Below are 17,607 nucleotides of genomic sequence, written 5' to 3' on the forward strand. Positions count from 1 at the left end.
GACCAAAAAATGGTTCAAACTAAATATTTTTTGCAGGACTCTTCCATTACATGACAATATATTAAGCTGATTCTTGTGATCACAATAAGTCCATGTTAAATCTGACTGTACCGTTTTTGTAATGAATAATACAGAATTAGTATAGTAAAAGGCTCGGCTCTGCTATTTACTGCCCTAAATTGCTAAAGGGAAAAGATGAAAAGAGAATTCTGACTGCAGAAGAAATGAAGCTGTTACAAGCTGAAAGAAATGTAGTTCTTTTTTTCTATTAAGGGCTGAATCAGTTCCTGCTTAGCAACAGCGGATCTGTGCAGCACAAAGCACACAAAGACTATTTCTTCTCTGCAGGTGTTGTTGTGTGTGTCTTGGGGTTACTGCTTCATCCTCTGTGTAATAGGCTTGGATAGCCCATGTCTGAATCCTTTATTTGATTGAATCATTCTGTTACTCTTCTGGGAGATATAAACCATAGTTTGTCCATAGCACAGTCAAGTCTTATTTTTAACACAGATACAGTACAGAAGGAGTGCATCTCTCAGAGCTGGTGGTTGAGGAGATATGCTGGCTGTCTGTGGCACATTTTGGATTCAAAATCAATGATTTTTTCATGAATAATTTATAAGTAAGCAAAAATGTATCACTACTGCTTTGTGGTAAAATAACACTGATTCAGCATGAAAATTGAAGCTCGTGTTTCTTTTTGGGATTTGTGCTCAAACAGAGTATGTAGTCATATCAGGTGTTTGATCTCATCAGATGTGATATGATTTGTGCTGCCTTCTATTGCTTGCTTTCCATTTTAAAGAGAAAAGCATGGCAAACTACATTTCTAGAAGTTAGCATTTTGAACGCTTGTTCACCAAGTAGAATATGTTACATTGAAATATGTAGATAAAGAAGAGTATAGTTACTGAAACTATGGCAGGTATATGCTTCTAAAAGTAGAAGTTGTTGTTGTCGTGGCTCAATATCTGATTCTTGATGGTAAAATAAAAAGTAAACTTCTCAGGTTCTTCAGTAGACTATCAGTAGAAGTTTTTGCACTGGGCAGCTGCGAGGCATGTTTGTGTGTTTAGTATCATGAATGTGAATCAGAAAAACAGCAACTGTTCTCAGCCGGCTCAGGATAAATAAAGCTAAAAAGAGATTGAACAGTAATGCCCTTAAACCCGACTAAGTCACTGCTGCCTCTCGCAGAGGATGTCAGACCCAATGTCTTACCCTTTCATCTTAATTTAATCTGGATCTTCTCCCTGTCTCGCTTGTTTCTCCCTTTAGCGCTTGCTGATGACATTAAATCTTATCTGCTTTATCAAAAAATGTGTGATTTTAGAATGAGTAGTCATCAGAGACCTTATTAACATTAGATTCCACATCTCTTTCCTCAGTCCGAGCAGTAATATGCTGCCCAGCGGGGGGGTGATACCACAAAAAAAACACACACAAAAGGCTGGGGTGTCTGCTCAATGTGGGCAGTGAAAATGTTTGACTCCATTCAGGCAACACCCCAAATGACACACTGCAGTGATGGGCTTCTCTTGTTCTCTGCAGAGTAGACGGCTGGCCAAACTCCTAAATAAAATCAATGCAGAGTTCACGAAGGGTTAAGGTCATGAACACCTCTGCACAAATTTGTCCAACTCTCGATCTCGGAGACCCAAATCTTTAAATAAATGATAGACAAGCAAGTAAGAAGAGCCTAAAGGATAGCTTTAAGTTGGCATTAAGTAAGCACGGTAAGCATGCTGTACATAGCTGCTAATGAATATCAACTGCTCGTCCAAGTGGATTAACGTTAATATTAGATTTAAAACTCTGACGCTTAATGATTTTTTCCTAAATCTGGATAAATATTGAAAAGTATTTTCAAAGACTCAAAAGGGCACGTCTTGAGGAGGTGCAAAAGAGAGAACCTAGAAACTTTAAAGGCTAGTGTGTAGCTCTTCAGTATGTATTAGCAGAAATGGAACATAAAATTCACAACAATGTTTTTAATAGAGTATAATCACCTGAAACTAAGAATCGTTGTGTTTTTTGTCAGCTAAGAATGAGCCCTTCATATGTAAATACGGAGAGGGTTCACCGCCATGTAGCACCACCGTGTTTCTGCAGTAGCCCAGGACAGACAAACCAAACACTGGCTCTAGCGACAGCTTTTGGCATTTTTACATAACCTATAGGCCACCGTAGTTCTCAGATACAGTTGTTAACATGCGGTAACATGAGCCGCCAGATTCAAAACCATAGTACATCCATCCGCCGTCTGACTACCGTTGCTCCTAAAGTAGTGTGTAAGGATGGCCTCTGAGCGAGGCAAACGGTGTTACCACGGTTTTGCACTCGATGGCTCACGTCACCACAGTCTAGTAAAGGGAGGAGTGAGCAGAGGGTTATTCAGTTGGTTGCAACCACTAGATGCCACCAAATCCCCCAGCCAAGAAAACTAATAGGTTCTAATTCTGTGGGAAACACTGCAATTCATAATATCACATAGAAAATCACACAAATTGACTAATTGACTTGATTGAATATGAACAGTAAATTACAATCAGTAATATATTTCCCAGACCCACTGCTAAACTCGAACTCTCATAAGAAAAAACACATTATTAATTATCTCCCTGTTGTTTTCCTGATTCATTTATGAAATGTCTTAAAAATCGTAAACATTTTCAGTTTAATATGATCTAAAACAGAAGAGCAGCAAAGTGGTTCTTTGTGCCATGACTGCTAGAGATGTTTGCATCCTGGTGGAATTCAGACATGACTTGGATGCTGCAGCAGTTGACGCTCTTGTCTAAGCAGCGCTCATCTTCTCAACTCCATCTGATTAAGACCAATCCAGCGTTAACCCCATCTTGGCTTCCCCCTTGCCGGATTACCGCAAATCTGTGGTTAATGACAATGATAATGATGTCGGTGGTGTTGATTCTGTTTGTGTGTGTAAGGAACGACAGTGGTGGTGGTGGAAGGGGGGGGTGGTTGTTGGAGCAACGTCTTGTTTTTGAAGTCTAGCCCTCTGACCGCTCCCTCATCCTCTCCTCCACCCTTCTTTTAGCCTCTTTTCTTTCAGTCTCTCCTCCCCCACATCACTGGATCTGCCAAAGCTGATAGAGGAAGACATGTTTATAAAGTTACCCACTTGATTATGCAGCACACATTGCACTAAGCATAGAAAAAGGAGGGGTTTTCACTCACTTTCACTTACTCTATGGTGCCTTTAGGGGATTACGCGGTCAAGAAAAAAGCATAAATGACAGTATTGGCCATTCGGAGTGCAGCAGTGAGAATCCGCCCCAAGCAGCCTCTTCTACTCTGTGTCTTATGATTTCTGATTTCAGAGCAATGAGGCTGAGAATTCCAAGGGGAGTAAAAGGAAGAGGGGAAAGAGATTGAAATTCAGCGAGCAAGGCAAAGCTGGGAAAGAGGGCAAAAAAACCCCCAAAAAAACCTTGACAAGAAAAAAAAACACCAAAATCAAACCACAAGCAGTAATAGCTCTTGCAATGTCCAGGGTGTGATTTATGGGGGAGAAGAAATGGCCTTGTTTGAGCGGTGTCACGTCTGGGGCTTGTGATTTACTGTGATGGCTGCAGCGCTCTCATCTCGTGCATTCAGGCTGCTAAGGTAGGAAAGGCGTTGTAGGAGGCCCCATTAATACTGATTATAAGAGCATGCTGCCTTTCTGAGTGGTGCTGGTCTAATGTTTTTTATTTTTTTATTTTTTACAATATATCAATTCAGTGACAGTTCTTAATGGTATGGATGGGATTGGTTCTTTCACTGTGTACTCTGACGCTAAAATGAGGCTCCTTGTCGTCTCCCATAATCTCCTAAGTGCATCTATTAAGATCCTTTATGATTTATGAGTTAAAGATATCATGCACAGTAGCAATATAGCTGTGGAGGAAGGTTCACGGAGAGTGGGAAGGTGTGAGCGAGTCTCATTGAACTTATTTTTTTCAGGGCTTTGTCTGAGTTTAAGAGATGAATGTCTGTAATAGATGAGCAGATATACCAAGTATGTTTTTCTTCCACAACAGCGGTGTTGTTCGAGATTAAAATGAATGTTTGCATAGTTCATTGGTGGTCACAAAAGGCCCCTCCCCGCAGCACACTAAACTGCTCCTTTTGAAATGTGTTGCTAGGATACAGGCCGGCGTGAAGATGAATTCCCCTCTGTATTGCTTTCCTGCAGCTGTACAGCTCGGACATTATGTCCAACTTATTGTGCATGTGGTGCAGTTGTACAGTGTGTCCGCCCATTTGTCTCAATTCATTTTCGTGTGTATATATCGGCGTGCATGTGTTTGGATGTTTAGCCGTACAGCGCAGGTATGTTTGTGTCGTGCAAAGCCGGAATATTACACCAACTCTCTTCTATCATAATCCATTTGTTGTAATGCGACTCCATTTGTCTGGCGAGCGCTGAGATCTCAATCCTGCTGCCACACCTCTGAGTCTCCGCCAGCTGACACCTCGGGCAGTGCACGAAGAATCAATAGTGTCTGCCTCATGTTCAATTACACTCTTAATCAACACACACCAGTTCAGCAGGACCTGGGAATGAATGGACGGTATTGAACTGATGCTCAGAACTGTGAGACCAGTGAATGAATAAATGAAGATGTTAGATTCTGAGTTCCAGTGTTCGCTGAAAGAGAGTGCAGGTTGCCAAGCACTGAAAACTTCAAAGCAGAATTGACTACGTTTTCCAAGTTAATATCCCTTTAGGTCCTTGCTATGGCTTAAAGGATGAATTGTTTGTTTAATTGGTCCAATTACAATTATTAATTTTGTTAGCTGGATGCCAGTACATTTGAAGTGCATTCAACTTCATTCAAAGTCCTTGGTCCATATCGTGTTCACTCATATTAACTGCAAGCATATGTTTTCATTCCTTCCAAATTTTCCCGTCTGTTTTTTCCCAAAATTGTTTCAGACTCTCCTGGAAGAGTAAAGAAGCTGAAATAGTGTAACAGCTATCTTCACTCTGAGCATCTTTGCCTCTGTGATGGGGAGTGGAGGCTGTGCTATGCTTCATTAAGACTGATTATTATAAACACATACAACTTCTTCTCAGGCTGATTTGACGTAGAATATACAATTATAGAGGCAATTTAATTTCAAATCCAATTTTCTCACCCATCATGTAGAAATGATTATCTTCCTCCCATCTCTGTCAGCACCCCCTGAGTCAGACAGCTGTTGCTTTTCATGTCGTGTTACTGGGCGTGAGGCTGAGTGCTGGTGCTGCACTGGTGGTGCCTGGTTTGGTGTTATCGTCTTGGGGGCAGTGAGTAAGCAGCAGCGAGGTGCCTGCTCAGCTGTACCAGTGCTCGGGTGTTTTTTCTGGCAATGATCGAAAATGTCAATCATCAGGGTCATCAACACGGTGAAGATGCTGCGGCACTGTTTGCCTGTGATCCCTCAAGAAAGCAGCAGGGATTGGCTGCTGACGCTTGTCATGTGACAATGACACAGGTTGATTTTGATACAGTTTCCACGTTTCATACACAGAAAAAGCTGACATTATTGAGCAACAGTTTTGAAAATGGATAAATTGATTAAGGCATTTAAGAGGCTACCTGAGACTTTTTTTTGGACATTTTATAGACTACTAGAAAATTGATCAGTTTAATATACAATTAATTAACCGTTTAATGACTTATGAAAGTAATAATTAGTTGAACAAACACAGTGTGTGTGTGTGTGCGTGTGTGTAGGTTTATTGGTTAGTGGTTTTGCAACTGGAAATGTATTTCTTGCTTATTTATGCAGATTCCTGGTTTCATATAGGAGGAAATCATGTCAAACAAGCAAATCCTGCTTCCTCTTTAGCATTAGTGTGCTTTTTTTCTATTGTGACGGAAACCGAAGCCACTCCAGCCATTCATCACTGAAGTTTTCTATGTCTTGACGAACTCTCTCTCTTTCTATTTTCTCTTATCTCCTAAAGGAAAACCAGGCAGTCCTGCTAATGTCCCATCAGCTGAGCTTCTAGCTGTAACCCCACCAGGTGGTCCTCACTTCAACATCATGCTGCACCTCACCCTGCTCCTCCATCTCCTGGTCCTCTCTCTCTCCCCTGCAGGTCAGTGGCACATTCACATGAAAGGGACTAGCTAAATTAATTGGCAGAATTTGTGTTTTGAGATACAGTCTCACTGCTGGTAGATGAAAGCAACACGTATTTTAAAACTCACCTCACACTCAGCTCTTTTAATGTGAAAATCACTTTATATAGCTATTGAATTTTTCTATGTCTCCCCATGAGTCATTCAGTTTCCTAGCTCAGTTGTAAATGTAAATCACAAAAAAAAGAAATTTCTTGGCTTCAGTGATTCAATAAATGTTGAAATGAGTTCAACAGTAATCATATTTTACTCTTAGAGAATGTCCTTTCCAAACATTGCTGGTGAGCAGCACTCAGAAATCGAAAGGAATGATTTTTTTATTTCTTTTTTTCACAAACTCTCAATACAATGTGTCTGATATACTCATATTGCAGCTACAGAATCATATGGAAACTTTGATTAATGGCTCCAACTACAAAGCACGGAAATCACACAAGTGGCAGGCAGCTGATAGAAGCACATCAAAGCTGGACTCTTAGGATGAATGGGGCACAAGAGAGCTCCAAACTGCCAATTTTAAAGAACAAAGTAAACATAATAAACGCCAAAGGTGATAACAGGGAATAAAATAGAAATCTAATTTTATTGACTACAGTAACGATGCGTGTTAATGTATTAATGGTGTAAAAGCAAACTAACTAAATCAGATCTAGATATACTTGAGATACGATACACATGCTTAAGGCTAACTGAACAAAAAAGCACATATTGTAGAAAAAGCTACAAAGCTTATAGTATATCTGATAGGCCAGGCTGGATAGTCATGTGCCTGGAAGGGCTTAGAGTTTGCACGTTTTCATTCCTTTTTTTTGTGATGCCGCTGTGCAGTCAGCTGTGTTGGAAGCAAAGCAAAGTGGTCAGAAAACAGCAAGCCTGAAAACGACCTGTCTAAAAAAAATACAACCTCCTCTGTGTTCCCAGAACTGTGGGCTGTTCTCACTCGTTTCAGATTTGATTTCACATGAACCAAAAAAAGAAGAAGGGGGGAGCTTGGATTGGGAATTCTCCCGGCTTCCCACCACATCTTACTCAAACAGACTTTGAGCAGATGTATCTTTCAGTTTCCGTACACGGTAGGGCAATTGTAGCTGAGTTCACCAAAGGTTTCGAGCATCACTGCAGCTAAAGCTTAGAATATCCTGTTGAAAATGTGCTGACGTTCATCTACAGAAAAAGGAATGCTCAAAAACACCACATACATGGTTGCACAGCACACGTACACTCAATATATAGAGTTCATTCAGACAGGGTTAAACTGTACGGCTGCTCTATCTAAACAGACAGCAGCCAACCAACAGACTCTGGTCGTTAACCTGGGTAGACAACATTGGTTTGACATTTTTGTTTAGCCTCAACAAGAATAAAATTTGATGGTTAATATGACATTAATGCTGTGACAGCAGAACGAAAGTCAAGCACACACTATCCTACAACTTAAAGTATAGAATGGATGTGTGTATTCTCTATGGCTCAGCTGGCCCATAGTAAAGCTTATACTACAACATGCAGTGTAAAGATGCAACAGAATTGTTGTTTAATCATCACGTTGGTATCACGTTCCCTTCTTTAAATGTACCTAGATGACCAATCAAATACAGCATTACAGAGTCATTAAACCCTTTATCACTGAAGGCCAACCACAAACGTCTTGAGTTTTCTTTTTTATTGTGAAGAGCAGGATGTAGTGGATTGCACAGAGATGGTTCTCAGCCAAAAGCAGTCTTTCACTGCAAAGCAGGTTTGCCGGCTATTCATCACATATTCAGCTGCAAAAAGGAATTCTATGACCTGCACCTCTCTGAAAACAACTCTTATGACTGACAATGATCATTTGTTTTGATCCATTTTCTTGAGAAGTGAGAAAAATCCACCTGTAGAAGTGATTCAAATATAAATAGTTGTATATTTGCAGCATCATGGTTCAATATGTTGACCTGATTTCCTTTGTTAACTGTTACAGATGCATCAATGCACGAGGAGGTACCCGGCTTTTATGGAGGTAAGACTGATTATAATACAGAATAATAATAATGTTTACTATAGAATCCTCAATAATGATGAAAATAGATGCTTCTTGGTTTTGGCTGGTGATGAGACGTTCAGCACACACACACACACACACACACACACACACACACACACACACACACACACACACACACACACACACACACACACACACACACACACACACACACACACACACACACACACACACACACACATTAAGAAGACATTCTCTCTGCTGAATGTTCGTACAGAAAGCTTGCCAGCACCATCAGTGTCTAGCCAAGAAACTCCGCCACTCACTGTGTTTGATGTGAGAGAGTCTAATGAAAATGTTGTTTCAATCACTTGTGTGTCCAATGTTTTATTATTGGTGATAAGGTTTCAAGATCAAGGCTGACCAGAAGGTAACAGAGATGTTTAATAACCAGAAAGGTCAGCAGGCTGTAAAAGCACCACTGGGGATTCTTCTGCTCACTCAGACCAAGACAATACGAGTCAATACCTGAAATGTGAAACATAGCACTTATTTCTATTTGATTTATAGTTTTCAAACAAACACGCTCTGACTGTTTACTGGTAGGTTGTTCAGGCTTTGGTCTTGGAGTTTAGAGAGGTTAAACATGCTGTGATTCACTAAATTTTATTTATCTAGCGTCAAATCATTCATAGTCGATGGAGAAAGGCCTGTGAGTTGTGAAAGCTTATTGCGTTATACTTTCCAAACAATTCTTGCACAAGAGCTGTTGCTGGCATGATGCTTTGAATTTAGATTTATTCTTAATAAACACTCAGCACTAACCGATACTTTGTTGTTTGTTCATGAACACCACCAGATGGTTAAGATTACTACGAAATAACAAAACACCTCATTGTCTAGAAAAGGGGCTACTTTAGTTTTGCACAATTTCCTGTTTAAATCTAGAAGAAAGCCAAACCACATGGAATGTCTTTTAACGGGAAATACAACCCTCTGAAAACTCTAACACAATGCAGTCAAGCTTAAGTTTTATGAAAAATAGGAGAGATAGTACATCAAACACACCATTCAGCTTGTGTACTGTTATCTACTGACATACAATGAAAACCAATGAAAAGAACTATGTCAGATCCAAACAGGCTTCAGTTGCAGCTCTGCCCGTCTTCTGCCCACTGCAGCCCCTGAGGTGGTAAAACTACAATAATATCTGCCTGTCGTGATGCGTTAAGGGACAGGCGGTGACAGACGGCTGCCTATTCTCATGGTCCACAATAGGACAAGACTGATGAAAATCTGGAGGTCATGTGTCTTTCATTTGTAGCTATTTCTGGGTTTCTCCTTCTTGCACATGCACATTATTCCTCATTGGGGATGGTTAAAGTCAAAGACACTGGAGCGTACTGCGCAAATTAATCTAGGATCATTAGATTTAGAGACATTAGAGAATGTATTAGAGCTACCAAGCCTCATTGTGGGGAGTGTGAGGGTGTTATATCGGTGACGATTATTGGTATGATATTGGTTTCATGGATGGCAGTGTGAAATGTGTGTGTATACATATATTTCATTAAATTATTTACTGTTATTTTTAAGATTGTTTATCCCTTTTGATTTTTATGCAACCTGTCCTTCGTTGCACGTTATCCTTAAATATTAGATGACTAACTGAGAACCGTTTTTAGGGATAGTTCAACATTTTGGGAACTTAACTAGTTTGCTTTCTTGTCAAGAGTTAGTTGAGAAGATAGATACTACTCTTATGCCTGCTGCTTTCCATGTCATCTATGCTATCATATGAAGCTACAGCCAGCAGCCGATTAGCTTAATAAATAGACTGAAGATGGGGATATATCTAACCTGGCTAAATCCACAGGTAGCAAAAACAGCACATAGAGCACAATAATTATTATGTCTCATTTGTTTAATCTGTAAAAAAAACCAAAGTGTAAATGACATGGGGAGGTTTTACAGTGGGATATGTGCCAGACTCTTTCTTGGTGGGGCACAGTCGCTGTGAGGTTGCCAGGCAACCGGCAGAAACTCCAGGAAGACACTGCCCAGCCAAGAAACAGTCCATAAATAGTCTACATCGATCTTTTCATCTAACACCCTTCAAAGAAAGTGAATTACTGCATTTCCCGAAATGTTGTAATTTCTTTACGTGAAGTGTTTTGGCAAAAGGAATAACAAATCCTCTAAACACAAGTGGGATTTTCAAAGGTTCAAAATGCATACAGAAAGCTGTAGCACTCTCTCCATTTCCCAAAATTCTGTAGATGGATCTCTATTGACAGTCGGTTACTGTACTGTCAATGTTAACTTCTGTATCTGCATAAATTTGGACCATGTATGTTATATTTTGGGAGAAAAATAAAGTGGAGGCAGACTGCCAGCAAGGGGTAAATTGGAAAAAGGAAGGCTTGCTGGTTCGTTGCTTGGGAACACGTTGGGATGCTGCCTGCAGGTTGAAATGTTGAGGGATTCAGTAAGTAGACTTTTTTGGTGGTATTTATTTTATCCGTATACTCTCTTCTCTGCTTTATGAATCATCGACTGTATATAACTTTTACAGTCTGTGTGCCTCTATGGAGGGTCACCTCCTGGACATGTTGACATTATCACCACTATTACTCTAAAGAAATAACACAGCAGGAAGCAGCTAGGACTCTGCTGAATGCTTTTGATGCTTTTGATGGTACACACATCAGTCCGATACACTAGACTACAGTTTTTATGGTCACTCAGCACTAATAAATGTGGGAAATGCTGCTTAGGCTTTAACATTTTGAAAGCTTTGTCAAACTTGGCCAAAGATGAAGGCGTAGCCATAGAAGGAGGTAGCCAATCCCACTCTCCACGAAGGTCAGATCATTGCGTAGGTGGCCTTCCAGCTGGGAGAAGATGAAGAATCCCTTTTTCTTTCTTGCAAGTGAACTGCTTATGACTCAGTCCATAGCGTTAGTGCGGATCATTGTGCTGTTAAAGCAACCATCACCTTCTGCAGACTTGAAGGATGGCTGTAAAAAGTTTGTAGTTTTCATCGGATTTAAAAGTATGAAAATGTCAATAGAGACTTCTTGAATCACTTCTCAGCTGTCCAGTCATATGGTCACTACTTTCCATATGAATGAATACGTCACTTCTATCTAAATATGTAGGCATGACCCCGTTGAGCTTTGAAAAAGTGGGTGTTTTGGTTTGAGTGCCTGTCCTGCAGTTTATTCAAAGTTTCCAATACTTCTGTGAAATTAGACCTGCAACCATTAGTCGATCAACAACAAGTTAAATGTAGGGATTTCCATTGTAGAATAACCGTTTTTGTTATTTTTTTAGCACAAAAATAACAAACAATTTGTAGTTTTATGGTGCTGGTTGCAGATTTCGAAATGTGAAGATTTGATATATTCCTTTTTCATACATTATAGTTAACTGAACATCTTTGGGTTTGCACTGTTAGTCAGACAAAAAGGGCTGCCTCTTCATAGTCGATAATTAGAGTAAATGGTCTTTAGTTGATTAGTCATTTTTTATGCTTTTTTTTAGGCTGAATGATTTATTTTTCGGAAACTTATGAGCACTTCTCTGGTAAACACAAGTTTTAAAATGTTGCTTTTGTTTGATTCTCTGTGGAGAAACTTGTATGACTAATACTTGCTTTGGTTGAGACAGCCCTACAATCGTTGGCTGTAGCTCTGTTGAAAATATGAGTGATTGAATATACTGAACATCTGGTGAACAGCTGAGAAGTGGATGAAGTTATTTTAATACGATTATCCGGTGGTAGATTCTTTAAAACGTCCTTCATCGTTTTAATATAGCAGACTCTGTTTTTGATTAATGTGTTATTGCTTGTGAAACATCTGGATTCAAATTCATCCTCTTACATGTCCTGTTTGAATACTCTTTTCCAGCCATCATTTCGGAGAATAATTTGTTTTGACAGCAGTTGTGATTGCACAGCTGGCACCACACAGACTGACACTGGCACTCTCATGTCCACATATCAGTGAAACAGTTTTGCTGGCACTGAAGCAGAATAATAATTAATTCAATATATGAAATCTAAATGGTAGATTTCTACCCAAGGGACAATTTTGATGGCCACCGTGCCTTATGATGTGTCTCAAGGGCTTGTGGGTAATTATTGCTACACTATGCTTTTGCTGCCTCCAGGAAACAATATGTTATATGTCCCACTTGGACACTTTTGGCAATGCAAACAAACCCTGCTGCAGATGTAGCCGAAACACACAGCTGTGAGTAAAGTTAAATTCATTAGAGGATGAAGTTCCTCTGGGATTATGTTTAATTATGTGCCCATTTAAATTTGAAACAAAAATATTTATTTTGCAAAATGGGAAGTGCAACCCATGAAACATCTGGACAATTTGACAAAAGACATGAAACAAGAAAATAATTTAACAAAGAGGACAGAATGCTGTTTTTATGTTCTTGTGTTTTTTACTACGGTAAACCCTGGAGACACATAGTCTCTGTGTAGTCTGTCTACCTCTTTTTGTACAGATGTGGTCTTCCCTGAGAGTTTGTTTGGTCTTTGATTGTGTGTGTGTGTGTGTGTGTGTGTGTGTGTGTGTGTGTGTGTGTGTGTGTGTGTGTGTGTGTGTGTGTGTGTGTGTGTGTGTGTGTGTGTGTGTGTGTGTGTGTTACTTCCTTGTCAAACAGGGTGACTCATGGCATCCACAGTCAAGTAATTTTAAAGACAAATGTTTTATGCAGAGAAAAAGAGAGCCTGAGAAACAGAGACATTGAAATAGGGATGCAGCTTTGGAGAGTTAGAAAGAGATATCAGGCATGTTTAGAATGAGGGTGGAAATAGTTTATGAGAGAATACACTAGTCAACTGAAGGTGGGAGGGTTTGAGAGACAGAGAACGAGAGAGAGAGAAAAAAAACAAGACTCAGAGTTTACATGCTCGGGACAGCAAAGTGATGCTTTGAGTTCAAAATGACGATGCAGGTTTTTAGCAGGTATAATGGTGACAATTTCACCATTTCTTTTTAATGCTATCATATTCTCATTAGCTCTAAACATAAGTAGTGTTAAGGCTGATGTGAATGTTTTGGTTTTGAGGTATTTGGCCTTAAAGTGTTGGTAAAAATGAAAATGTGACCTTATGGGGGTGCTAGATGGAATGTTCACCAGAGTTGATTCAGTTCATCCTGAGGCGGACATGGATGTCTGTACTAATTTTCTGACAATCCATTCAACAGTTGTTTCCTAAAATCTGAAACCAAAGTCTTTAGGGTTCCTCCTTTGAGCATTGTGGATATCTGTCCCAAATAACAATAAAATCCATCCAGGAGTTGTTGAGACATTTCACTCAAAACCAAAAAGCCAACCTCATGGTGGCAGTAGACTCTAGGATCACCAGTCAAGTCACTGGGATCCGTCCTCTGGTGGACCATGAACATCTATAGAGAATTTCTTGGCGACCCATCCAATAATTGTTTAAATATTTCAGTCATGCGAGCGACTTTGCCCTCCCTGGAGCCATGTAGCTACCACGGCCGACTAGAAAGTTGAGAGACCTTTAGAAAGGAAGTAGATGTAGAAGGAAATCCAGGAAAGGTAAAGAAAGAGGAGCAGAGCGTGACAGCAGGATATAGGTTAGAGAGATCGAGTGAGGACACGGGAAAGCCAGAGAGAGTCAGAGACGGATACGCAGAGAAAGTACAACGAGGCAGAGATAATGTAAGAGGCCTGTGTGTGTGTCTCCAGGCAGTGGGCCTTATGTGGCCTGCTTCAACACTCCCCTTCACCATCTGTCACAACCCACATTACAGGGAGAGGAGAGGAGCGGCACCAGTGCTGATCGCTCCGATATTCACTCCAACTGCTATCTCAGCACCGCCGCAGAGCCTCAGCAGCTTCCATCCTCCAGCCCATCCCACATTTATATTTCATATTTACACGCAAAGCATTTAGCTGACACTCATGTGGAGCAATCTAAGTGCAACAGTAGAATAGGGTCACTATTGTAGTTTATTCCCTTTACTCATCTCAACCCTGTTTCTTTCATTTCTTGAGTTTTATTTTCGTCACCCCTTTTATTCTTTCTCTCTTGTTTCAAGAACCTTTTTTCTCACTTATTTTGCCTTCCATCTGCCCCTGAATGCCCCATTAATAGTATGTTTAAATCCCTCTCAGCCGGCAATAATTCAGAGTCCTTGGGATTTGCATTAATGTCAAGAATTCGCACACCGTCGGCTGCTGGAGTGTGCGAGTGGGAGTGGATCCTGTCTCCTAACGTCTTAATTGCCGCCTCCTGGTTGGCGGTCCTGGTGCGAGAACGGCACAGCTATCTTGCCATTGTGGTTACGAGTCTGTCTTCATACTGGTTTTGGATTATACAATATTTAATTCCTTTTGCTTCCCTACAGCAGAGGCAGAAACATATTCATCTGGTTCACTGGTGTTTAACTACGTGGTATTGGAGATTACTGTACCTCAATGTCAAGCCCTCACACATGTTTGACTGATGGAATGTATATGATTACTGCTTTATTTTCTTGTTATTCTGCACAAACACATCTTACTGTTTTTGTGGGAGTAAATAGAGAAAACGCTCTTTTGTTCAGGTTTCTAAAGGTTGCACTGTCAGTCAATATGACATTTTCAGAGGTAGTGAATCCTGAGTGCCTATGCAGGCCTGGTTAGAGGGGATCGAATAGAAGCAGGATATTACCGTCTGAAAGGGCGAGCTTCTCCCCATTGAGGTGTCAGCTGCGCTCTCTTAGAACTCGGGAGGCGCTGGGGAATAACACACATGTGCATGCACACGTTCACACGCGCCTCACATTTGTATTCCTGCAGTCACCTACATACACTCCTGATCTGAGAGAATAATCAGCGTTTGGGAACATTTCGCCTCATTGCTTATTCATAGCCTGGCATTGTGTTTATGAGTAATTCATGCCTCTGCTCATGATGTCTGTCTGTTCTAATGAGTAAATGGGGCTAATTGCATGTGTGTGTTGGTGGTGTAAAAGGCAGATTGAACCAAGAAAGGCATTTTCATCAAGGACGTTCTTCTCCCTGGAATGCGTCACAGCAGCACTGAGGATGACACATGCAGTATGAAAGGGTTTTTGGATTATGCTAAGTCAAGATAGCATTTCCAGGTCCAGCATTTGTATTAGCTTGCAACAATATCATATGCACTGGCAACAGATGAATGTTTTCGCTCTGGTCCGGCACCTGAGTGAGCACAGCTCTGTCATAATTAGTGTGATGTTGTGATTTGGGATAAAGCCGGGGCTTATTACTGTGCATCATTATTCAAAGAGGGCGTTTGAGAGAAATCAAAGATAAGATTAGTGTCAGCTACAACCAGGATTTAAATCAAAAGAGACAAGTCAGATGAAGAAAAGATAATTGTTTATTATTAACAGATGATATGCAGTGATAAAGTCTTTACAGAGTCTTTGGTGCTTGGACTCTTTAGGGAGATGGGGGGCGTTTTCCCTGAGCAGCAGAAAGATAACTCCTGAGCTGGAGTCCAGACACTGGTGGTGGCTAATGAGGCTGATAGAATTATGACTTGATGAAGCTGTTGGATTGGTGAAGATTGGGCGGGTATTGGGCGGTGGAGGGGGCGCGTAACAGCAGCATGAACGTACTGAAGGTAGAGCGACAACCATATTCATAAAGAGACAGCAGCAAGATGATAGGCTAACCACGTTATTGTGTCGCTGTGCTATTGGATAGAAGACATCAGCTGATCTAAACTGCTGATATCGTGATCGACAGCCCCCAAACAATGACAGCAAGGATATAATGAGTAAGCATGCATGAGGAGTGAATGGCAGATGTATGAGAAATAAACTACAAGACTATGCAAGAGTATAACTATGACTTAACTTACACTAGAGCTTCATTTCTCTGAAACCAACTACTGAGCAAAAGAGGCTAGTGTGAAAACCACAAACCAGGCTGAAAAATCCTACAGGGCCGATCTCACAGTCTAGTCAATATGTGTTTTTTTTATGTGTCTTACATCTTAACCCTGCTGTCCCGTTTTTGATGGAGCTGCCCCAGAAGTGCCAGACAGACGCTGAGCTCTAACACCTTGAAGGTTCCTGTTTGTCAGTCCGACCCAGCTTGTTATTTAACCCGGTCTCTTTTGTTTGTTGTCGGCAGAAGAAGCCACAGGTTATGGGCCGGTGTTTGAGGAGCAGCCGGTGGATACCATCTACCCCGAGGAGTCGCCCGAGGCAAAAATCACCATGAGCTGCCGGGCCCGAGCCGATCCACCTGCCACATACAAGTAACATATGTTCCCCATAAACCCAGGCTCATTACTACCCGCTGTGTGCATCCTGTGTGCCTCCCATTGCTCGTCATCTCTCAGGCTGAATGCTGACTGTTTTTGGATCTGCCTGTAAATGGCGAAGTCACACAGATGTTGATCTTAGCCTCGGTGCACCCTCAAAGGTTTATTATGTGTGTGTGACCATCCAGCAGGGCATAAAATGTGTGATACATCTGTGTCGTTGTTTAACAACCGGCACAACTCAGTTTGTTTTTGTTTAAATGCCAAAATGTGACACGCCAGAAAAAAATGAATAACAAACAGAATGTTGTTCCTGCAGCAGCAGCACTAACAACATTGCCCACCGTATCTCAACCTCATTTTTCAACTCAAAATTGAAAGCGCTTCGCTTGATCCAATTCAATTTAGATGTAAATGTATGTAAATTATATTGCTTGGCATCCTCCAAATCGGTGTCACTGTCAGAGAGCCCAGAATTAGATGTCAGAGGAGAAGGAATTTGCTTTGACCACAGCTTGTATTAAGTGTTTAATCGGGTTCATCTACAGTACAGTCTGTTATGCCTTTCAAAACATGAAATTTGTTATTGATATAGAACAGCTGTTTGGAATCTTGGTTACAGTTTGTACAGACGTTAATTGCAAGAAAGAGCTACTTTAAAGCAGACTCTGTTCAGCTTTTGACCTGCTTTCAGGGGCCAAATCTAGTTACATACTCCAATATCATACTTCACAGCTGACTGCTTCACTAATGCGCTACTTTATTGACCCTAATTTGTTTTTCCTTGCAGGTGGAAGCTGAACAACATTGACATTGACTTGAATACACAAGAACGCCACTACAGTTTAGTAGGAGGCAACTTGGTCATTAGCAAACCCATTAAAACAGAACACGTAGGCCAGTACTTCTGTTTGGCTACCAACATCTATGGCACAGTCATCAGCCGAGAGGCCTCGGTCCAGTTCGGATGTAAGTAACCCAGATGTGAACCCAGTTTGGGCTGCGATGACGTACAGTACAGTACCATACCGACATATGAGAGAGACCTTCCCTGGAGCTGTACTTTCATGCATATTAAGCGTACTGAAATTGCGAGGGCAGCTGGCACAAATCATAAGTGGTGTGGAAAGTGCAATTATTGAATGGCCTAACTTTTTAATGCCAGCATGGCTAATGTACTTTTTTTTTGC

The 17,607-nt window shown here is 40.9% G+C and overlaps 1 protein-coding gene across 2 annotated transcripts in view; it reads left to right on the forward strand.

The window, feature by feature from the left end:
- LOC129107716 (contactin-1a-like) overlaps positions 1 to 17,607 on the forward strand; it is a 48,208-nt gene that overhangs the window by 10,721 nt on the left and 19,880 nt on the right. For both annotated transcript variants that reach the window (XM_054619221.1, XM_054619222.1), the window contains exons 2-5: positions 5,960 to 6,094; positions 8,098 to 8,136; positions 16,285 to 16,411; positions 17,208 to 17,386. In XM_054619221.1, the coding sequence (XP_054475196.1) occupies positions 5,960 to 6,094; positions 8,098 to 8,136; positions 16,285 to 16,411; positions 17,208 to 17,386 (480 nt within the window). The remainder of the gene's footprint in view (positions 1 to 5,959; positions 6,095 to 8,097; positions 8,137 to 16,284; positions 16,412 to 17,207; positions 17,387 to 17,607) is intronic.

Source organism: Anoplopoma fimbria, chromosome 19, assembly GCF_027596085.1.
Source record: "Anoplopoma fimbria isolate UVic2021 breed Golden Eagle Sablefish chromosome 19, Afim_UVic_2022, whole genome shotgun sequence".
Lineage (NCBI taxonomy): Eukaryota > Metazoa > Chordata > Actinopteri > Perciformes > Anoplopomatidae > Anoplopoma > Anoplopoma fimbria.